This window comes from Nannospalax galili, unplaced genomic scaffold (assembly GCF_000622305.1).
Source record: "Nannospalax galili isolate Female #2095 unplaced genomic scaffold, S.galili_v1.0 scaffold743, whole genome shotgun sequence".
Lineage (NCBI taxonomy): Eukaryota > Metazoa > Chordata > Mammalia > Rodentia > Spalacidae > Nannospalax > Nannospalax galili.
Window position 1 is genome coordinate 513,232 of NW_008349552.1, and position 25,269 is coordinate 538,500.

At 38.3% G+C, this 25,269-nt stretch overlaps 1 protein-coding gene across 1 annotated transcript in view; it reads left to right on the forward strand.

Moving 5' to 3' along the window:
* Positions 1–25,269, forward strand: part of Cfap44 (cilia and flagella associated protein 44) — a 131,431-nt gene that overhangs the window by 29,338 nt on the left and 76,824 nt on the right. The window contains exons 15-22 of the mRNA XM_029570364.1: positions 456–566; positions 5,234–5,392; positions 6,343–6,585; positions 13,406–13,551; positions 14,936–15,206; positions 19,414–19,469; positions 19,649–19,811; positions 21,558–21,688. Of these exons, the coding sequence (XP_029426224.1) occupies positions 456–566; positions 5,234–5,392; positions 6,343–6,585; positions 13,406–13,551; positions 14,936–15,206; positions 19,414–19,469; positions 19,649–19,811; positions 21,558–21,688 (1,280 nt within the window). The remainder of the gene's footprint in view (positions 1–455; positions 567–5,233; positions 5,393–6,342; positions 6,586–13,405; positions 13,552–14,935; positions 15,207–19,413; positions 19,470–19,648; positions 19,812–21,557; positions 21,689–25,269) is intronic.

The window sequence follows — 25,269 nt, forward strand, 5'->3', positions numbered from 1 at the left end:
TAATCAATGTTTTACAGCATAAGTATGTTCTTAAGTAGAACTGCCATAGGAAAGATTTATAAGAGCTCTTACCTCGCGTGTAAGAGACTCTGGTTTGATCCTGTACCACCAAAAGCCAAATCAAATGAGCCCAATCAATACAAAACAAAAGCCTAGCATAGATGAAGGAAACAATTGTAAATTCTACAGGCATTCAGAGGTACATGCTCCACAGAGTATATGCACTATATACTCTGTATGATTTATTTTATTTATAGATATGGCATTCAAATTTTCAGAACCATAGACAGAAACACATGGGGAAAATAAAGCAAGGTTTTGAAATAATCTTTTCAGATTAATCTGGGATATATGACATGGTATGTAGAGTGTAAATTAGATATATTACATGACACCAAGTCTTTGTATTGCTTCATAGTAGCATATGCTGGATGGCTGTGTCTCTTTTTCCCTAGAGCAAAGATCAAACCGTCTTCTTTTTTGATGTGGAAAAGGATTACAAGCCAATTGGTTATATCAATACTCCTGGACCTGTTTGCCAATTGTCATGGTCTCCAGTTACTCATGTAAGTCATTAGTATTTGTCCTAAATGTGAAATCTCAGTGTCATAGCTAGAGAGCTTCTCCATCCTTGCTCTTCCATGTGAGGGTGGTGTTGAGCAGGAAGATGCTAGAAGCACAGGTGCTGATTCCCTGAGCTCTCAGCTGAGCACCAGTCTGAGCTCTGCATTCTACTTACCTCTTTCTTTCTCTTTCATACTCTGATTAGAAGGCCGCAATCTCCTCTCTGCACACAGGATTTGTCAGCTTTACCTCAAGAATGGCAACTTTTGGGGACTGGAGAGACGGCTCAGTGGTTGAGTGTACAGTGGTCTTGCAGAGGACCTGAGTTTGCCTCCCAGCACCCACATTGGGTGCCTCACAGCTGCTTATATCTCTAGCTCCAGTGGATTCAATACCCTCTTCTGGCCTCCATAAGTGTGTCACTTACATGTGCTTGTATACGTGTACACATACACACACACACACACAGACACACAGACACACAGAAATAAAAAAAAAAAACTCTTCAATAAAGAGTGGTGACTTCTGACCACACATGCGGCATGTCACATGTCAAGGCTGCTTTAACCTGAAGCAGTCAGTCATCCTCTGACAGCAAGCAGCTCCATTCTCAATTATGAGTATACTTTTCCTCCATTCCCAGTTCACCTGTTTTATTTTCTAGTTTTCTATTGCTTCTTTTTTAACAATTGGTTAGAAAATATCGATCATTGCATTCCTTCAGTATCTCTAACTCATTATGAGATTGGACACTTGGTCATCTGAGTACTGCCTGCCTAAATCAAGTGCTGTAATAGATATCAGGATAACAATTCTGATGAGCTGATGGAAGAGTTATCAGAATTATTGGGACATTTGTAATCTACTTTGAGCACCTCTAAAGAAAAGGCCTAAAAATTATAGTAGTTATTTCTGGAAGAATCCTTTTAAAACTAATTAACAAATACCCATCATTTCCATCTTTGCTAGACACTGGTGGATTCACTAAGCAGCAAAAGCAATCTTTGTTCTCAAGGAGTTAAAATATAAATCTGAAGAAAGCTAAATAAATCACCAAACAATTGATCTTGTCACAAAGGAATTGGTGACTGAAGTATCAGTGCTCTGTGTTGTGGCTTTACAGTGAGAACTAACAAGAAATGGAAAAGTTACAATACTTTTTTTTTTTTAATTTGGATTTTTTGAGACAAGGTCTCTCTGTATCCCTATGGAACTCACTATGTAGACCAGGCTGGCCTCAAACTCACAGAGATCTGCCTGCCTCTGTCTCCCAAGTGCTGGGATCAAAGGCATGCGCCACTATGCCAGATCTGTGTGTTTGCTTTTTTGGAGACAGGTCTTGCTGTAACCTGTAAGTGGCCTGAAACTTGCTTTGTAGACCAGGCTGGCCTTGATCCCTAGAGATCCATCTGTCTCTGCCTCCTGAGTTCTGTGATTAAAGGCCCAAGCTACCATGTCTGGCACAATATGTTGCTATATCACTGTACCTTAATTTAGAGGTATTAGTTGAGTATGGGCAGGTGGAACAGAGTTGAGTGGAGATGGTTCAGTGAAGGGAATTAGGGCTACAAAGAAACTCAGTGTGAAAGCATAGGTTCTTGTATGACAAGAGACAGCATTATGTATGTCAATCATTTTCCTGAACACAACATTGCAAAACACACCATCATTTAAAAGGGTCAGGGAGGTGGGCAGGCTGTGAGTAGATGTGGCTATAAAAGGGCAGATTGAGGGATATGTGTGTCAAGATAGCTTTGTGTTTTGATTTCTGTGATGATGACATGAATCTACATATGATAAATCTACATATGACAAATATATGAACTATACATGCATTTTGAGCTAATATTGATTTCCTGGTTTGGGTGTAACCCTGGTTAGGATGTAACCAATGGTAGAAATTTGGTGAAGGTTACATGATGCCTCTCTGTAATATCTTTTCAACGTTCTTTGGATCTGTAAGTATTTCAAAATCAGAAATTAAAATTTTTAAATGTAGACGTGCAAAATAAAACCAGCACGATTCAAACATTATTTCAAGCAGCTCTGTCAGCACTTATGTTCTATTAGTTGAGAACTGCTGACATCAAATAAAGCCACTCTATGTCATGGACATGCTGCGGACCTCTTTTGTTCAAAACAATAATTCTTGTCTCCTATAACCTTGACCCCTTGACTGTCTGAAAGCTTCAGCTTCTGCCAGCTGCTTTGAGTGGGGGATCATGATTCAACCCATCACAGCCTTTAAGAACTCAGTTGAAGAGTCAGGAACTCAGAGAGTCCATCACCTGACCTCAACCTTTCAACCTGCTCCTGCTCTAGGAGGCCGCCGATGACACAGACACCTGTTTCACTTACCATTCATTTTCTAATCAATCACCTCACTTCACTTCTTTCTTCATTCTCATACCCAGCTTACATTTCAGGATTCTTCCCTCAAATCCCTAAAGTGACAGTATATGGAGGTGGTGTCTTTGCGGAGTAATTATATTATAAAAGCTGAGCCATAAGGAATGGGTCTAGTGCCTTTTGAAGGAGTGAAGAGGCCAGAGCTTGCTTTCTCTGTGTTATAAAAATACAGTAAGACTGCCATCTACAAAACTTCAGGAATCATGCCCTGACCAGGCAGCACACCTGCCAGAGCTTTGCTCTTGGACTTCCCAGCCTCCAGAACTGTGAAAAATGCATTTGCTATGCTTTAAGGTATTCTTTTGCAGAAGCCTGAATTGGCAAAGACAAGTAAGAGCCCAATAGCATTCTTAATTCCACCTCTGAATTGCCACAGCTAATTTACATTTGCCTTCAGTGGTCAGCCAAGGACTGCAGAAGATAACATATGTGGAGGAAGATTATCTGCTCCTCTGTAATGCAGTGATTCAAATGAGTTCCACACCACCCTTGGGATGACTCTTATCAACTCTCTCCATACAAGATGGCCACTTTGAAACTTCAAAGCTTCAAGCTTCCCACTCTTACCCTTGGAGTCACTTCCTAGAAAGACTGGGTGCCTCAGGCAGAAACTATTTCATTTCTCACTACCAAATAGTCTTCTTTACCCCCATCTCCCTCCTGCTCCTCCTCCTTTTACAGTAGAGCAACTGTCTCTCCTACTTACCATCCATTCTGTCTCTCATCCTTTGGATGAGATTCCCCAGGCCTTTCTTCAATATTTTACACTGTTCATTTATTTTCTGTCACAGTGAATAATTTTCATTAGTGCTTAAATATGGTGTAGCCTCTCACACTTAAAAATGTAAATTCCTAGGTGTGTGCATGTGCATGCACACAGAGACATATACATGCAGAAGTAAATTCATAGGCATGCACACACACACACACACACACACACACACACACACCAGTCATAAATTCCTTCATCTTGTGTTCTGCAGCTCCTGCCCCATCTCTCGTCTCAGCTCTCATAAGGACTAATGGTTGTTCCTATGACACCATTGTCTCACATGCTGCCCCATCCTTCAGGTGCTCTACCTGCCTGCTAGCTCCCCATTCCACCAGGCAGCTCTTCAAAGGGATCACTAATATCCACTTAATATTTGATTCTTTTCTTTCTTGATATCTTAACATCTTTTGACCCTCTCAGCCTTGGCCTTTCCTTCCTTTTTGAAATATTTTCTCCTTCTAATGTTTTTTCCTGCTTCTCTTCATATCTTGTCAGTCCTTCACCCCCAGCCCCTGAGTGTTGTTTCGCTAGTGCTCTTCCCCAGTCTCTCTTTGCTTCTGTTCTTTTCCCCTAGACGATGCCGTCCAAGCACAACCTTCTTATAAGCCCCCAGCACACTTGCACATAGTGTTTCCTTTATACAGTATATTGCTCAAACTCTCCCTAATTCATTTTGTTCTCATCCTCCACCTGCAAGCTCAGATGCCCCTTTCTCAGGAAATCGTGCACAATTTGTCTGTTCTTGTGGTACTTTGGCAGGACTTTTGCAATTATAATTTGTATTAATCTATGTGAATTGCTAAATGACAGGCTGTTTCTTTGGAGGCAAATTTCACAATGGTAGAAAGGATATTTGCTTTTCTTAACATGTAACAAAATTCTGAATACATAGTAGATAAATAACAAATATATTACCATGGGGATTTCCCAGATGTGGTTTTGGAGCAGGAGAGAGTTCTGTGCTAGACAGATAAATCTGGTTGCATGTGAGTGGAAACTGAGGCTCTAAAACTTCCTGGAGCACAGTTACAGAAAGAGAAGAGGGGAAAAAGGCAGAGACTTTGAGAGCATCCACATTTGAATGGACTCCAGCAGACAGAGTATGTGTTGTCAAAGGAGGCTGAGAGCTGATAAACCATCCACACCTCGAATTTTCCACAGCATTTCTAACTAGAACATTTTGTCCTTTAGGATAGCGGATTTCACAACCACATATTTGGCTCAGGAAATATGTTATGGCATCTATAAAGGAACCAAATTTAAATCATATTTTAGTAATTGGTTAGCAATTAATACTTATATGATAATAATTAGTACTAATGATGTAATGATTACTAATAACTAGACTTGTTACCAATAATGCCAGTATTGTATTAGGTGTCCATTTTAAAATGATTACTGTATTTTCCCTGGCTTATTATCTCTTTTAACTATACTTGTAGAAGTTTGCCCACAGGTAAATGATATGCTTAAAATTTTCTTTTTCAGACTGAAAGTACTTTAATGATTATTTGTGAGAATGGTTATATTCTTGAAGCTCCATATCCACCCATTAAGGATGAAGAGGATCCCAGTGTTGTCTCCTATGAAATCCATAACTTGTGCATCAGATATTTCCATTTCTCAAGTATCAAATCTAAGATTGTGGTATGGAATGTTCTTGAAGCGTTGTCTCCTAATTTTTCTTTTCATTAGAATACAAAATGTCCTATATGAAATTCTGGCAGAATACAAAAAAGAATAAAACACATCCTGACCTGAAGGAACTTATACTCTAGTATGAAGGCAGCTAACTGTATTAGGAGGGACTGGTGGATAGGTACTACAGTCCAAGTCCAAAGAAGGAACTTCAGGGGCACGCAGAGGAGAAATGACGCTGATGGAGAAATGAGGGGTGGTCAAAAAATAGCTACATAGGAGTGACATTTAGTATTTAAAGGACAGGAAGAATCTTGAAACAATGAGATAATAATGCACAAAACATTCTTAAGGAGCCACATTTCTGAAGTTCTCAGTGTTTTCAGGAGATAAACAGCGGCTGGCAAAATGGCAGCATGCAGTTTGATGAGGAATGTGGCAGGAGTCTGATCACAGTGAGAGGCTCCTTGGAAGCCAGTTAAGTCATGTCAGTTTGGGCCATTGGGATCTCTTGTAAAAGAGGATTAATGTGATGAGGTCATATATACCAGGAAGCTAATTCTCAGGGATAAAGAGGTAAGGGTACAGGGTTGGGAATTGGACTACAAGTTGTTTCCAGTCTTACCGAAGCTGGAAACAACTTTGCTCATTGCCTATTTTAGTCCACGTGACTCCTAGATTGACATTGACAGGCTTTGAGAGAAAAAAGCACTTAACTTCTCTTACAGGAAAAAATGAGAAAATGATTTCTATAAAACTGCTATCAAGGGGGTTAGGCAGAAGTAATGGTCATTGCAGTGATTTGAATTTTAAGGAGAAAAATATTCTCCAAAGGGTGATTATGTGTAAATGGTACTGTTACATCAGAGTTGCGAATTTCCTAGAATTTATCTTCCTTCTGCAATCTTTGTCATGCTCAATAGCAGTTTTAAGCGTCTCTTTAATATCGCTTTTGAAAGAGATTAAAAGAAATTGAAAGGAGGGAGAAACAAAAGGCATTGAAGGAGAAGGAAAGAGAGCTCAGGTGGAAGAGGCTAGCAGGAGAGAGAGAAGAGGATGGGGAGAAGGAAGCCCTGGAGGAGGAGGGCGACAAGGAGGAAGAGGAGGAAGAGGTGCCACTACCTGAAATCTTCATTCCGCCAAGTCCCTCTCCTATCCTTTGTGGCTTTTACTCTGGACCAGGGACGTTCTGGGTTTCATTGGTGAGTAAAAACACAATAGCTTTACCTTGGTCCTATTCCAGTCTAGTGGACAGACATTTTTTTTACCACATTCTTTCATGTTCATGTGATGAGAATTTAATTTTTAACTACTCTTGTACTTGTAAGTTTTCATAGCTAAATATGTCTATATCTACATATTGTATCTGTTGTCACTTAATGACAAATCTACCTGTTCAGAAAGATCAAAGATGGAAGGAATCAAGAATAGAAGGGCAAAGGGCAAAGGAGTCTTCCAGTTGGGTCTACTTTTTAAGTTTAAGAATAGCTTTCATGGCAGCACTGCAATGGGATTCTGCTTTCACCTACACTGTGAGACATATGGAAGTCTAGGAATCTGCATGTTTTTAGATCATCTCATTGTCACTCCAAACCAAATTGGGACTTAGAAGATAAGGAAGAAGGAGAAAATAGATGTTACCAAGACAAATACCAGGAAGTGTCACGTGTATGTGTGGGTGGAGTAAGTCCTCTGCTTATGACTTATCTAGTCTTTTCATGAAACATTTTCTCAATCTATTACAAAGCAAGATTTCCTTCCTTATAGATGTCAGTGTTCAGTACTGCACAGATCTGCACACACATGTATACACACATACACACATAATTAACATATAATAATATGGAATGATCATTACTGCTTCATGATTGTCCCCAGTCTTTGGAGCGGTTAACTCACATATCCAAGGTCAGTTAAAAAGCACAAAATAGAGCTAGGACAAGAGCTGTGACAGTCTGGGTCCATAGCTCAATGCTCTTAGCCATTAACCCACATTACAAGTTTAAGGTGGAGATCGGAGAGGTAATAATAACCTTGTTTGATCCAGCAATAAGCCTATTCTATGCTCGTGGCCAAGCAGATGCTGTAGAAAAACTGACTTTATTTTGAAGTCATGATTGCAGTCCTGGTATCAGTTACTCACACTGTCAGTCAGTTCTACCCCCAGCTGTGTTCACCTTACAGATTATCATTCTATTTTCTCGCAAACATTTTTTGCATCTCCAGTGACACTCATCTCATTTCACAGGGAAGACAAAAGCAATCATGGAAATTGTCTATCTTTTTTCAACTCTGGCACCCTTCAGCAATCTGCCTGTGCTTTGCCTGTTATAATTGGTGGGTGTTACTTTGCAACTTTCCAAGAGCAGTGTTCTAAAAGGCTTCTTAATCCTTCTTCTCAAGCTCCCAGAGATTTTGCTTCTGAAGCAAACTACTTGATAGGCATAATCAGTTTCTGTCTTTTAATTTTCTTATTTACTTTAATTTATTTATTTTAATGTGTAAGGATGTTTTGCCTGCATGTCAATGCCTGTGGAGTCCAGAAGAGGGTAATAGAACTGGAGTTATAGACAGTTGTTAGCTACCATGTGCATGCTGGGAACCTAACCTGGGTCCTCTGCTAGAGTAGCCAGTGCTTTCAACTGCTGAGCCATCTCTTCAGGCCCATCTTCTGTCTTTTTAAACTCACTTCTTACCCTGAGCATATGAACTTCTGACCCTCACCCCATCTTTAGAGGAAACCCTGAAAACATTGTCTGGTGCCATTGACTCTTTCTACCTCCTAATTGATCTTCAACCCATTCCGTTGGGTTTTTATCTTCACCTCTTCATTTTTTCCAATGATTTCCATATTGCCAGGCTTAATTATCATCTTTGCTTGCAGATGACCCTCCTTCCTTAAAATAACTTGCTTTCTTCTCTTGGCTTCCAATACACTGTTATTGTAATTATTTTGTTGTACTGGGGATTGAACCCAGGGCCTCATGCATGCTAGACATACACTCTACCAGTAAGCTATGTCTTCACCTTCTCTTGCTTCCAATATGTCACACTCATTCTTCTCTGCCTCTTTTAATGGCTTCTTGTTTGTAGAACAGACTTTGCCAGAGTATGATCTAGGATCCCCTTTTTTCTTACTAAACTAACTTTATCCAATCTCATGACTTTAAATATTATCTATCAATAAGAGTCAAATATTGCTTTCTGACTTCTCCCTTCAATTTCAAATTTGATTGAACCCAGGGTCTCATACATGCTAAGTAGTGCTGTGTCACAGAGCTACATCCTCAGTTCCCAAAACATGACTTATAAACCACATTGAACCCATGTAAAACTGATATATTTTCATCACAGTAAATAAGACAGTGTCCATTCACATACAAGGCCAAACCTCAGGAGTTACTAAGGATTCTTCTGTTTTCATCATCCTTTGATAGCCTTATAGCAAAAGTGTGTTCTTATAAGCAAACATCACATGGTTTGGATTTGTTTAAATCCTGTAGGATAATCTTCGTCTTTAATAAAACACTACATCCCTTTGCATTTAATATAATTACTGACATATTTTACCTTTAATCCCCAATCTTGTTATTTCTTTTTTATTATTTTATTTTTTATATGTATGAATGTATTCCCTCCATGTATGTAAGTGCACACATGTCATGCAGTGCCCTTGGAGGTCAGAAGAGGGTGTCGGATCCCCTGGAACTGGAGTTACAGATGGTTGTTAGCTGCCATATGGGTGCTGGGAACCCAACCCAGGTCCTCTGCAACAGCAGCCAGTGCTCTTAACGGCTGAGGCATCTCTCCAGCCCCCTTACTAGTTGTTCCTACTTTATCAATTCTATATTCCTTTTTTTCCTTTCTTATCCATTGGAAGCTTGGAAGATTTTCCTCTTCTATGTGGTTATTAGTTATGCCTTCTTTTGCTATTCTTTTAGAGGTGATTTCAAAGATTATAATATACATTTGACTTAATATAATTTGATATAAATTTATTCTTTTGATAGTTCCAGAGGAAAAAAATCGTACAAAACTTTAAAACTTTAACATCATGTATCCTCCCCACTGTTGTTACATATTTTAAATCCATCCATTTATGTATCTATGTATCTATCATCTATCTATCTATCAATCATCTATCTATCTATCTATCTATCTATCTATCTATCTATCTATCTATCTATATTTCCTATCTATCATCTATCTATCTATCTATCTATCTATCTATCTATCTATCTATCTATCTATCTATCTATTATCTATCATCTATCTATATATCAATCATTTATCTATCATCTATCTATCTATCATCTATCTATCTATCTATATCTATCTATCTATTTATCTATCTATCTATCTATCTATGTATCTATCTACCTATCATCTATCTATCATCTATAATCTATCTATATCTATCTATATCTATCATCTATCTATCTATCTATCTATCTATCTCTATCTATCTATCTATCTATCTATCTACCTCTCTATCATCTATATCTATGTATCTATCTATGTATCTATCTACCTATCATCTATCAATCATCTATCTATCTATCTATCATCTATCTATCTATCTATCTATCTATCTATCTATCTATCTATCATCTATCATCTATCGTGTGTGTATGGGTTTATGTGTGCCATGATGTGCTTGCGGAGGTCAGAAGACAATTTTCAGGAGTCATTGCTCTCCTTCCACTTTGTTGAGACAGGGTCTGTCTTGTTTCTGCCACTCTGCTGACCCCAGACCACCCCCTCTCCCTGCTGCCCTGCATATAGGAGCACTGGGATTACAGTCACAAGCCTACCACATCTGCCTTTTTGTGGGCTTTAGGGATTTAACTCAGATTATGAGGCTTGCATAGCAAGCACTTTTATCCACTGAGCCATTTTGTCAACTCGTATTTTATTTTTATATATTTTTATTCTCAGAAAATCTTTTATTGTTGTTTTAAATTGTCAGTATCACTTTGGTTCTTTCTCTTGCTGTTAATTCCTTTCTATATACTTGTAACTTCATCTTTTGCTTGAAAATATAGCCTTTAAATTTTTTAGTGTAGTTTTGCTGATAATAAATTCTATTTTATTTTTTTAGATGAAACTATCTTTCTCTTCCTCCAGACCTTTTTGCCATCTTTGACCTTCTATTCAGCCAGCTCCATTCCTACACTCCTCACCCCCCTTTATGTGAGGCCACTGTAACTTCTTTCTATGGATAGTTTTGACATACTTTTACTCAGTCTGGAAAAACATCTCAGCCATTATCAACTGTATTATTGTTGATGGCCCACTTTGCACTTTTCTTCAGGGATTCCAATTTCATGAGCATCAAATCCTCTGTACTCTGTTCCATATGTATCTTAAGTATGTTTTAATCCTTTCTTCATGATTTAGCTTATTTCTTATCTCTGTTCTAATTCCTTAACTCTCTCTTTCTAAACTTTGTTTTGACAATTTAAAAATGTGACAAAATACACATAAAGTTCACCATCTTGACCATTTTACGTGTAACAGTAAGTTCTAATAAATATATTTGCAATGTTGTACAACTATCACTACTACTGATTTCCATAATCTCTCTATACCCATAACACTGCATTTTATACCCGTCAGCCAGTGACTCTACCTCCCCCTTCCCTCCTGCTCCTGGCAGTTCTCACTGTACTCCCTGACTCTATGATCACTACTTTCTTACATGAATGGAATCATATGTATTTGTGGCCAACTTATTTCACTCAGCATAATGTTCTCCAAGTTCATCCATGCCACAGAATATGTCAGAACAGCCTTCCTTTTCAAGAATATTACTTGATTGTAAATATTTATACCACATTTTGATCATCCACTCAAACATTGATGGACATCTGCCAGCCCTCACAGTCCTTCCATTCCCTCTCCCAGAATTTTCCCTTAGCTTTGTCTAGAGAAACGTTGAGATAGTTGATTCGTGCATAGCTGCACACTAACAGTTACTGTACTCAGCACTTTGACCAGCTTTGAGTCTCTGCATTAACCACTACCCACTGCATAAAAAAGTCTCTATGACCAAAGTAGAAAGCAATTCCAGTGTATGGGTATGAACATAAATGTTTAGAAAGCAGTTTGACAGCATGACCATTTAGCAAAATAACAGCAGTAGGTTCCCCTCTAAGGTCTATGGTCTCCCCAGTCATGGTGCTCTAGGTCTTCAACAGAGAGTCCAGTAGAAATGGCCCTTTCCGCTTGGGAGGGAAACAGTTTGCCTTTAATTAAACCAGGAGACTGCAGCTAGATCTGCTCAGCTCCTTCAGAGAGAAAAACAGAGCCAAATGCCAGGCCCACATTGTTGTTCCCTCTGTTCTAGGTCTTACCATCTTGGCAGCACCCCAATGCTTTTAAAAATGTTTTTCAAAATAAAATTTTCTTGTAGTTATTCTCAGTGGGCAAATTCAGCTGAAATAAAAATAATCTAATCTGCCATTGCCCAAAGGGAAACTTAGTCACTTGATTTTCAGAGGTGATCACTTTGTCATTTTCTCTCTTTATTTACTTATTTATTTCTCATAAATATGTTCAGACATTTATTTTATTTCCCCTAATAAGCATTCTGGTCTATTTAGAGAAAGAAAGCAAGTCAGAATTAGAACAGTATCACTGTTCCAAATGATCACTAGTCTTCTCACCATGTAAGATTAAATTTTCCCTAAATGATCTTTCCTCAAAAATTAATAGTGCTTAAAGTTATCCCAGACTGAAAGGTAATTGTGAAAACAATGATCTGCAAAGCCTATTATTTTTAAATACTGTTCATGCCTAATAACACTTCAAGTAATAAGATAGAATTCATTAGGTATTCAGAGGTGAAATCTCTCTTATGTTGACTTCAAAGTAAAAACTAATCATCATGAAGTAATTATTATTAAAATTATATAGATGCATATTAATGGACAATGGAGATTTAAATTTATTTATTTATTAATGTTTGTATGTGTATGAGTGTTTTGCTTGCATGTTTGTATGTGCACCTGTGCATGCAATGCCCGTGGAGGCCAGAAGATGCACTTGTACCTCTGGAACTAGAGTTATGGATGGTTATTCACTGCCATGTGGGTGCTGGGAACCAAACCCTCTTCAAGGGCAGTCATTCTCATGGAACAGCAGAACAGGAGTAGTAGAGAATACTAATGCATCCCTCAACTCTCACCAGCAAAGCTTTCTCATACAACAGAGTGTGATGCACACAGAAGGCCACAACTGGCTATGTTTTAGAAAATAAGAGACTGCAGAGTATGTGTCCTAGATAGGACTCCTATACTAAACCTCGCCCACACATGGCTCAGGGACCATTGTGGAAAAGGGGATAGAAAGATCGTAAGAGCCAGGGGTGAGGCATGAACATAAGGAAATAGGCTTTTGGGTCTCTGAGAACTTGTTCATGAACTTACAACAATGGTGACAGTATGCACAAGACCCATGCTGACTCAATCAGACAAAACCTCAGCATAGAACTGGGGAAATGGGCAGCAGGCCCCAAAACTAGCCAAGGAACTATTGGCAAATGATTACTGTGGGGTGAGGGGGAGTAGCTCTTCCTTAAGGGAGTGACTCTAGATAGGCTGACAAGAATTCAGTGGATGAACTTCCACCGAGGAACATCTGGGATATAAATGCTCGACTAGCTAGGACTTAACATATATGACAGAATACCTGAAATCTGGTGGGGGAGGGGAGTATGCAGGGCAGGGAGGGAGAGGGAGGGAATCCAAATTTGATGTATTATATGAACTTCACAAAAACTCAATAAAAAATTTTTGTCAGGAAAAAAAAGCAGCATTGCTCTTAACTGTTGAGCCATCTCTTCAGTCCTGGAGATGTTTTATGGTAGTAAAAACTACCTTTAGTCATAGGAATCATATAGCAGTAAATGTTTTTAAGCATCTACTTTGGGTTTTAAATTTGAGATGATCAACAAAACTTCAAATAATCATGTTTGTACTATTAATTCAAAAATTGCTTTTTGTGCTTTTTATCTCCCAGGGCAGCTATGATTCTGGTTTTCTGTATCACTGTGAATTTCCTCCATATGTGGAAAAATGTGATTTCCAAAACCAGGAAAATGAACCATTTGATTTCTGTTTTCTTGAGGATACAGATGATAACCCTGTCCAAACAATCATTTTCAGGTGAACAGAACCTCAGAAAATGTTTTCGTGTCTCTATTTTTATGTATCATGGATATCTTAACTTCTTTTTCTGTTTCTGTAATAAAACACCCTGACAAAAGCAGCTTAAGAGAGGAAAGGGTTTATTTTAGCTCATAGTTCAAGGTACAGCCCATCATAGTCGGGGAGTCACAGCAGCAGGAGCTTGATGCAGCTGGTCACATTATATCCCCAGTCAGAAGCGAGCCATGATACACACTAGTGTTCAGATCACTTCTTTCATTTTATACAGTCCAGGATCCCTTGCTCAGGGACAGTTCTTGCCCACAATTCCTGGGTTTTCCCTCTTTGATTAAAGTAAACATAATCTCTCACAGGCACACCCCAGACCCATCTCCTCGGTAATTCCAAATCTTATCAAGTAGACAGTTAACTCCAATCATCACAATTGGGATTGCCAGTTTTTGCTGTTCAAGCAAAGGGAAACTCAAATGAGACTCAAGTAATTAAGTCAAATGAACAAATAGAATAAAAGTTAGGCATGGTCTTGAAATTATATTTAAATCCTTCAGATTTTGTGTCAGAATTTCTGTTTATCATATTAGTAACCTTCTGTTACTTAGAAAGATGGGACTGCATGGTCAGATAATAAAGGACCAGTTTACACTGATTCTAGAGAAACTATAAATTGATTCACTATCCCTTTAATAACTGAGAACTGAGCACAAATGCCAGTCATTCTGAGGACCAGAGTCTACCTCCATTTTTCAATTTGGCTTTCATTTCCTATCTTTTTGTATTAGTTTACTAGTGTTACCATGACAGAGTATCCCATAATGAGTAGCTTAAACAGCATTTATTTATTTTCTCATGGTCTAGAGACCAGAGTTAGAAGGTCAAGGTGTTGACAAATTTGATTTCATGAGGTCTTTTTCCTTGGCTTGCTGCCTTCTTGCTGTGCCCTAGGCTGGTCTTCCCCAAGTGTATGATATTCCAGATGTCTGTCTGTAGTTTAATCTCTGTCTTCATAAGCTCTCGAGTCAGGATGGATTAGGAGCCATCCTTATGGTCTCATTTCAACTTCACTACCTCTTTAAAGGTCCCTATCTTGCAATATAGCTACATTCTTTGGTGTATGGGGTTAGGACCTTGAGCATATACATTTTGGAGGTATAAAATTCAGTTCATAATAGAGTTCTTATTTAAAGTTAAACATTACTAGATCAGTGGAATGGCTCAGCAGGTAAAGCCACCCTCACCAAGTCTGATACCCTGAGTTCAAACCTCATGACCCACATGGTGGATGACCAACTCCCACACATACAAAATAAATAAATAAAATTTTTAACAATTAAACATTATTTTCCAGCTTATGAAAATACACTTTATTCTTTTTGTCTCATAGTGTTAACCAAACTATGATGTTTTGTGGAATGAGAAATGGAGCAATTCGAGTTTATCTCCTAAGTCAGAATGATCTTTCATTGAACAGTTTGCAAGACTACTGGCATTTCAATGTGCATGACAATGATTATGGGTGTATTAAAAGCATCTCCACTAGCTTTGATGACCAGTTCTTGGTGACTGCTGGGGCAGATGGTAATATCTTTGTTTTCAGCATTTATTCTGAATTTATGTTAAAGAGAGAATTCAAAGCCAAAGTGCCATCTCCCAGGGTATGTAACTAATTAATAAATTAACTAATAACAGTAGCAAACTTTATTTTAAAATAAGGATGTAAAACTACTCAAATTCTTTAAATATTGAGAATTACTTAGGTGTATTAATCTAATAATATAATCTTTTAGATAATATATTTAATCTATAACACCTGTAGCCTATATTATACCTTTATAATCTAATCTTCCTACAATATTATACTTTTGACTTCCTGGTGTTTCTATATCAAATATTAATGGCATTGAACTCATTATTATTAAAGGTATACAGCGCCCCACATTTAAGAGGGTTATGTCAGTTTTTATCAGTCACTTTCTTAAAGGTTCTATTTTTCTCTAAAACGTACAATATTTCTCAGGTATATATTTTGTTTTCCAATCATTCATTCATTATAGATGCTTATAATTACTATGTACACCACAAGGTGTGCTTTTGAAAAAGGCTAAAAAATATTAATGGCTTTAGTATTGCAATGTAATAATGAGGGTTGTGGTAAAATATTCAGTGTAAATTATTCCATTCTCCTTTAAAATATATTTTTATTTTACGTGTATGAGTGTACTGCTGCATGTATGTGAATGCACCCATGTTGTGTGCAGTGCCCTCAGAGGTCAGAAGAGGATCCAGATCCCCTATGCCCTCAGAGGTCAGAAGAGGATGCCAGATCCCCTAGAACTGGAGTTATGGATGATTATTAGATGCCATGTGGGTGCTGCAAACAAAACCTGGGTCCTCTGCAAGAACAGCCAGGGCTCTTAACTGCTGTACCAGCTCTCCAGCCTCAAAGTATTCTATTCTTAGGCAGAATAGAATATTGGCTTTGTGATGAAATTTGGGAGTTCACATCCTCACATTATATCCTTTTGTCTTGTCACAGAACTAGAATTTTCTTTTACCAAAGTGGTTCCTTTGGATGAAGTCACTATTTAATAACCATTAGAATTGCTCCCAAACACTATGGAGTTATATTAGCAAGACCATAGTTAAAATCCCTAAGAACATATTACTTCCCATTTAACAGACAGCTTGCCTCAAAAGAACACACCAAGAATGTAAGGGAGATAGGAGCAGGTTCATTTTCATTTCAGTAACAACATAAATTGTTGTATGGGCCAATGTTTAAAAATAGTCCAGCTCTAAGCAAAGAATTACCAATAGGAACACACATAAGCAAGAAGAAAAGCTTTGTTTTTCTACCTTGTGCCAGCCCTGTCCATACAAATCTGTCACACCCAGCCCATTTTGGTTTTTTATGCCTACATTTTCACTTTGCTGAATGTGTTATATTTAAGATTTATTGTAACTTAATTTTTTAAAGATTATTTATTTATTTACTTATTGCTTGTATGTAAGTGCACCTGTGTGTGCAATGCCCTTGAGGGCCAGAAGAAGGCATCAGATCTCCTGACACTGGAGTTGAGGACAGTTGTTGGCCACTATGCGGGCGTTGGGAACTGAACCTGGGTCCTCTAAAAGAGCAGTGTTCTTAACCACTGAGCCATCTCTCCAGCACCATGACTGTTCATTTTTAATTTTTCACCCATTCATGTTGCTGTGGTGATGTGTAGTCTGTTACTACTTGTGGCTGCAAAGGATTCTGGTAGGTTTCCACTTCTTCCCATCCACACCCCACTGGTATTCACCCACATTGCTTCTAGATCCCCAACACTACAGTCCTGTGGTGGTCATTTTTTCCCACATCCCTGTGGACCTGTGTGGGAATTTACCTGGGGTTAAAAAACTTTCTAGTCTCTGAGATAAGTATTATAGATTGTATTACTTCTGTGTTTTGGCATAATAGATATTTTTGCATAAAAGAAAAAAAAACAAGTGCTTTGTGTAATGTATTGACTATAACAATGGACAGAAACAATTCATATGAATGACAGAGAAGTACTATAGATTGTATTACTTCTGTGTTTTGGCATAATAGATATTTTTGCATAAAAGAAAAAAAACAAGTAAAAAAAATCTGTATCAGACAGGAGATAATCATTCCATAATTTGGATAACATGCCTTTTATATATGGCTGTTGTCTCTCTCCTCCCTCCTCTCATCCCTTATCCCATATCCAAGGTTCATCTTGAACTCACAAACCTCCTGCTTTAGCCAACAGAATGCTAGAATTACAGATGTATATCTCCATACCTGGCCCTGCGATCAATATTTCTTAAATCATTGAAACAGACTATGCTTTAAAGAAGACAAAATAATAAAGAATTGATATTTTTTAAAAAAATCAGTTAAGTTCTGCAAAAGGTCTAGCTAGGGCTCTCCACTTTAGAGTCTTTGGGGGAACACTTTGAAGTGCAGATACTGGGTCTGCACCCAGGATCAATTAAATTAGAATCTCAGCAGGGAAGGACTGGGTGTCAGTATCTTATAAAATGTCCCTCTGGCTCTACCATATAGCCAGGACTGAAATCCTCTGGCATGTATTTTGGAACTGTATTGTAAATACCTGTGGTCAGGAGATAATTGACTGAATTTCTGTATAGAACTTTGGCACACTAGTATCAGAGCACTAAGGAAAAAAAATTGTCAAACTTATATTTTGCATGATTTAGAATAAATAGAATTTCTTAACTGTCTCTGTCTCTTATCTTGGTCATGCATGTGACTTCACTTTTGCTAAAAGAATCTTAAATTCAGGGCTAGAGAGATGGCTCAGCGGTTAAGAACACTGGTTGTTCTTGCAGAAGGCCCAGGTTTGAATCCCAGCACCCACATGGCAGCTAACAACTGTCTATTACTCCAGTCCCAGGGGATCCGACAGCCTCTTTTGGCCTCCACGGGCATTGCACAACACGGGTGTACTTACCTACATGCAGGCAATACATGTAAAATAAAAATAACAAATAAAGTAAAAAAAAAAAAGAATCTTAAGTTCCATAAAAGATATGTGGATTTTTATTTCATATGAGTAAACTCTATATACTTATATTTTATACATAAGAATACTTTAAACAACTTTTCAAAAGAGAGAGTCTTCATTTCTTTATTCAGAATGTCAGAAAAATGGACTCATTTATTGTGAAAGACAATGGAGAAATTTAGTTTTATTTAAGAACTGATTAGTTAGCAAACTTGTGCTCTTTGTTTGGTGGGTAAGGAATCCTCATCCTTAACGTCATAGACTAATATATTATACCACACAGCACCTGAACACGCAGAACACGGTAAGTGGTTTCTTTCAGGGCTCCTCTCCATCGAAGCTGGCTTCCTTTCTGAAGGGAGATTTGCTTTTCTTATTTTATGTCTTTCTCTTGGAGTAAGGGGATTATATTATTTTGTGCATTTTCCACTTTAAGTCTTTTGCTCTGTAGGTCATATTGAATTTTTGCATACGTAAACTTCCTATGATACATAGAAGATGTTTGGTTGGAATTATGTAATAAAAGATACACAGAAAAACCACATTTTGAAATAAATAATCTAGAGTGTTTCTGTGCATATTGTCTCTCTTTTTAAAATTTTATGTATATTTTTATTGAGTTTTTGTGCATTTCATACAATAGATCCATCTACATCCCTCCATAACCCCCCCCCACACACACACACACTAGATTTCATTCATTCTGTCATATATGTTAAAAGCCTATCTGGTCAAGCTTTTGTACCCAGATATATCCCTCAGTGCAAGTTCATCTACTGGAATCTGGTCAGCCTTTCTAGAGTCTTTCCCTTAAAGAAAATCAACTCTCCCTCACCCAGCAGTAATCAGTTGCAAATAGTTCCTTAGCTAAGGTTGGGGCCTGCTGCCCAGTTCCACAGTTCTATGCTGAGATTTTGTCTGATTGAGTCAGCATGGATCTTATACATGCTGTCATCATTGTTGCAAGTTCATGTGAGCTAGTTCCCAGAGGCCTCTGGTGCATGAACACAAGGTATGTTCAATTTTAATAGCACATGTATTAATAACTCATGAGAATCAGTAATTAACAGTTTGAGGGTAGATTTGTGGTGATATTGACATTTGGAAATGTATGATTAGGTTTTAAGACTTTTTTGACTTGTCCCTTTAAATGAAGCAGAAGCAAATAATTTTAGTCAATTGAAAAATTTCCCCTAGCTTATGTGAAACCACTTTTCAGACCTACAGCTGTTAGAAATTGGTAGGAAAAAAAACCCCTTCAATTTACTTCTAGATCCTTTAAAGGAAATATACAATTATAAAGATTTTTTTCTTCCTCTTCCTACAGTTTGGAATTGAATTAGAGCCAATTCCAGAAGATATTGAAGATCCCAAAGCCTATAGGTATGGCACTTTTTGAGAAGTATTGTTGATGCCTGAGATTTTGCAAAGCAAACCAACATTTTGCAGGTGCTGAGCAAACCAAACGAAGTTCTAAAATGAAATTCCAGATGAAGTTATCGAATACCAGCTCTCTCCTCTGCTGCAGTCTAAATGTCGTCCTTTTATGCTTCTGCTTTCAGTATTGAGAACGCCAGGAGGAAAAGGGAACAGGACAAGTTAATGAAAGAAGCTGAAGAAGTCAAAGCTCGCAAGAGAGAGCAAATTAAAGCCTTGAGGGACGAATTTTGGAAATTGTTAGCAATGAATAAAGAATTACCAAAGCACATGCAGTTTAAACAGACTGTAAGTCTAAATAAACCACTTCCATTTTAACGTGTTATTTCTGGATGGAGACTAACACTTTGCCCATAACAAGGAACACTGACAGTCATCTTTAAGCCTTTTACCTCGTCAGTCATATTTGCATCAACTCAGTTACTATGAAATGACACAATTGGTCACGGAAGCAGATAAACCTATATAATACAAAGTTGATTGCGAGACTTAGCTACTCTATCTTGTGATTTTTCTCTTTGTAACAAGACGCAGTAGAAATAGAGGTTGTTGCCAGGTGTGCTTGTCCCAGACCTTTAATCCTAGCAGTTAAGAGGCAGAGGTAGGTAGATCTCTTGTGAGTTCCACTCTAGCAGGCTGCATAGTGAGACCCTGTTTCAAAACAAACAAGCAAACAAAACAACAAAACCAGGTTGCAATCTGGTTTAATCTGTTGGGTATGAACATGTACAATTTGATTCTCTGTCATTCTATTTTTATAATTCATCATATACACTGGAAGAAAGTTCCTGGGCTGACCCACAAAGCTTCAAGAAGATGATTTAATATAGCTGTAGCTGTGGGGACCATCACAAAAGTATTTTCTTATATCCTACTGTGAAACCTTATGTACCTACTAGTGATGTAGGTTTTTATTTTATTTTTTTCATTTCATTTTTAGCCTCTTCCTAAACAGAATTATTGATAAAGTCTCATCAAGGGGTAGAGGAGACACACATAGACTCTTATTAGGTAAGAAACCAGAATTTGTTACTAGAAAGATGACTCAGCAGTTAAGAGCACTGGCTACTCTTGCAGAGGACCTGGGTTTGGTTCCCTACGTGAGAGCTAAACCAACCATCTGTAACTCTAGTTCCAGGGGATCCATTGCCCTTTCTGGCCTCCACAGACATTATGTACACGTGGTACACTTACATGCATGTAGGCAAAACATTCATAACATTTAAAATAAATAATTTTAAGGCAGAACTTGTTATTCTAAATATACTCATCCTAAATATGACAACCTAAATATAAAGTTACCCAATCCTGTAACTGTAGAAGTAATCTCCCAATTTCACATGAAATGTTTCATGAAATCATAAAGGTTAACTGACTGTGTTGGTTACATGAAAACATTATTTTACTAAGAAAAAAGTTGATAGTTCTGGAATACAAGTGACAAACTGAAGACAAACAGCTGAAGCAAGTAGCTGTGTTGCTGTGCAAAGCACGTGTCATTCCTGGAGACAGAGACGCCTCCGGTAGAATGGTTTCTGCTCACAATTGAGTGAGAATGGGGCTCTGGCATTTCTCAGGGTGAAGCTAAGAAACACAAGGCCTATAAGAATCCTCCCCCGGCCCCCACTTTTTATTTTTTAGACAGGGTCTCCCTGTAGCCCCAGCTTGCCTGGAATTCACTAAGTAGACCAGGCTAGCCTTGATCTCACAGAGATCTGCCTGCCTCTGCGTCCTGAGTACTGGGATTAAAGTTGTGCACCACCAGGCCTAACCCATACAGAGCTCTCTTTGAGGGCCACCAGGATGGCTCAGCTGGGAAAGGTGCTTGCTGCCAAGTTTGACAACCTGGGTTGGAATCCCGAGATTGATCCACATGGTGGTAGGAGAGAACCCACTCCAAGTTGTCCACACATTCTAAGTCTCTCTCTCTCTCTCTCTCTCTCTCTCTCTCTCTCTCTCTCTCAAAATAAATAAATAAATAAAATTTAAAAGGTAAGAGCCCCCTTTTTTATAAACAAATCTACTCATTTGCAGGATTTTGATATTGATGCCAAAATTCGTGCTGATATCAGTAGGAAAACAGTTCACAAAATCCAACAAGTGGAAAAGGAATTAGCTTGGGAAAAACAGAAATATGAACTTGGCCTGAAGAAGCTTCAGAACAGGTATGGTCCATCTTTCCTTGTGAGCAGATGTGAGGTATTCTCAAGAACCCACTGAGCTGACATCACATGTGGTCCTCTTGTGACTGCTGTGTCATCCTGGGCTTTCTGCTGATTCCCTCCTGTTGTGTGTTGGGAATTTGGGTAACAACTAGATTTTTAAATTTTATGTAATGGGTATTTATGTTCTGTTTTGACAAATTATTTTATACAAAATTAAAACATGAGCATTAATATACACATTTCAAAAATCAAATATAGTCAAAGCACTTAGAGTAAAAGACAACAAGTCCTGTCAAATACTTTTCATGCATCAACTCAACTTCCCAGAGGTAATCACTTTTTTTGTCTTTTATTGAGATATAACTTACATAGAGTGAAGTGCATAAATCTTAATAGAATAGCCTAATACTTTCTCTCTTAAAATGATTTAGCTTTATCTGTATGAATGTTCTGCCTGGATGTGTGTAAGTGCACCATGTGTGCACAATGCCCATGCAGGCCAGAAGAGGGCAATGGATCCCCTGGAACTGGAGTTAAAGATGATTGTTAGCTGCATGTGGGTGTTGGGAACTGAACCCAGGTCTTCTGCAAGAGCAGCCAGTGCTCTTAACTGCTGAGCCACCACTCCAGCCCCCTTAGTACTTTCTAACGTGCATCAATACATATGTCTAACTAATCAAGTTAAGTTACAGACATTTATATGATCTCCTTTCAGTGACCACCTTCTCTCCAGTGCTGAATCTTTACTGTCATAGATTAGTTTTATCTGTGACCTTCATATAAATAGTATGTTAAGTGTCATTTTTTTGTGGCATCTGGTGTATTTTACTCATATGTCATGTTAGATGATCCATATTTCTGCATGTAGCAGTCCATTCATAGTCATGTCTTATCAACACCCCATTTAAATGGTTATACTGAAGTTCATCCACTCTTTTTTTTTTTAGAAAAAGATTTATTTTAAATTATGTGTATCTGTGTATGTCTGTGTGTGGTTACATAGGGTGCCCATGGAGCCCAGAAGAAGGCATTAGATTCCCAGGAGCTAGAGTCACTGGAGGTTGTGAGCCACCTGATGTGGGTGCTAGGAACCAAACTCCAGTCCTCTGCAAGAGCCAGTGCTCTTAACCACTGAGCCCTCTCTCCACCCCCCAAAATCCATCTGATCTATTGTTAGGCATTTGAGTGACTTCTACTTTTGGGCTACTATACATAATGCTGCTTTGAATTTTGTGGCATATGATTTGTATGTGTGTGTGTGTGTATGTGTGTGTGTGTGTGCATGTGTGTGTGTGTGTGCTCGCGTGCGTACACGCATAGCTATACTTTATTTATATTAACTTAAATTTCACTCTGGGCTCATGGTTTATCAAGAAGACAAGAGCGTCCATCCCGGTACTGCTGAGGATCTCAGCTTGCTTGCTTCTTTCTAGTCTTTGATTTTATGGTCTGTGCTCTATGGGGCAGACAATCTCTGGTGAATTCAGAAGCCTCTGCACCCTGGATCCAGTATACCCGCGGCCATCATTTTTGAGGCCTTGCTATACCCCCAGATACTGTGTGAAGGAGGGACAAGCAGCCCTCAGATCTAGGACTCAGTTTTCCTGCCCTCCTCTAGTCAGGAGGAATCTCTCCTTCGCACTCTGTTTGCTCTCAAATACTTTTCTTAATTCTGTTTTGCCTCCATATTGCACACACCCTCCATCCACCGTGGCATCATTTTTCAGTGGACATATGGAAGGAAAAAATAAGTTCCTAGCAACCTGATTGGAATTGGACAGGATAAACTAAGTAGCTCTGGATATTACCAGTGTTCACATTCGCCAATCTAAGATACAAATGTGATAACTCTTGGTTGAATGACTTCACTACCTTTTATTATAGGTAAAGTTAGCATTTCTTTTCATACTTATAGTTACCTGCTTAGACTCCCTGTTCATTTCTCTTTGTAGTTTATATTTCCCCTTTGTTTTTAGTTTAGTTCCTACTTCTGTATTAGAAATATCTGTTTTTACTATACATATTATAAATGCTTTTTCCTATTCTGACATTTACTATAAACTAGGTTCCTTTTGTTTTAACTATACAGAAGCTATAATTTTGATATTCTTATTTTTTCTTTGTTATCTGAGTTTCATAAGAGGACTAAATTTCAAGAGGAAAACTTCAGTGGGTAAAAGTTAAAAGGGTTATGCTGGTCATGATGGCACATGCTTTTAATCACAGCACTCAGGAGGCAGAGGCAGGTGGATCTCCATGAGATCAAGGTCAGCCTGGTCTAAACAGCAAATTCTAGGCTAGCTAGGGCTATAGGGAGACCCTGTATCAACAATAGCAGCAATGACAACAACAACAACAACAACAAGAAGTTAGAAGGTTAAACAGATGATAAAGATATGTATGGAAAAAAGAAAACTGAATATAAACAGTAAATGGTTTTGAATCATAAAAATAAGCTAACAAGCTAGGAATATATTTGTGTACACACACATATTTCTAAAACTGTAAGTGTGGTAAGGTGTGGGGGCTAATTATTTGGCGGGGGGGGAAGAAAGGGTTTATTCGGCTTATATCTCCCGCATCACTGCTCATCAGGGAGCCCAAGGTAGGAACTCAGGGCAGGAACCTGGAGGCAGGAGCTGGAGCACAGGCCATGGAGGCTCACTGCTTACTGGCTTGCTCCCCTGGCCCCTGCTCAGCCTGCTTTCTTATGCAACACAGGCCCACCTGCCCAGGGGTGGCACCTCCCACAGTGGGCTGGGCCCTCCCACATTACTCAACAATCAAGAAGCTCCCCCATGGACATGGCCACAGGCCTGTCCAATGAAGGAAATTCCCCTATTGAGGCTCCCTCAACCCAGGTGTGTCAAGTTGACACTAAAACTATCCAGCACACTTGACCCCTTGTGAACTTGACATACAAACACATCACTATTAAACCATAACTTTTCCAATTCTTATCCAGTGGGGGCTAATTATAAATTAGTGCCCCTAAATAGCAATCTAATTGAAGAATTTTGTAATTATTTTATTTATTTATTTTTTACAAAATAAGATTTTACTTTTGTTGTGATTTTTTTTTAATATCCCAGAGTAAAACATCCTGGAAAGCAAAGAAACATTTGTTTATTTTCACCATACACATACATAGAGGTTAAAGAATATTCTCTACTCCTGGGAAGCATGTCCGCAAGCCATCTCAAGTTCAAGTGGGGTTTGTAGCATGTTCTCTCCAAAGCACATACATTCTCCTGGGTTTTAAAAGAAGAGTCTAGACAAAAGTTTAAATGGGAATATTTCAAAATGTTGTTATAAGTTTGGGAAAAGGAATCAAGCAGATATAAATGTGGGTTGAGGTGGGGGGGTGCTTACACATAATGTGCTGAAAAAGAGGAGTGTTTCCAGAAGCATCTCCCTGCTGTATTACTGTAATGGGAAAGTCGAAAGTCTAAAATGTGAAACACTACCGAATCTGGTGGGAAACAAAATGTACTTTATTTCACAATCTTACAGAGGAAAAAATGTTTTGGCAACTAGATGAGCTGTAAGAGAATGAAGATACACGTCAGCCGTCAGCCGGA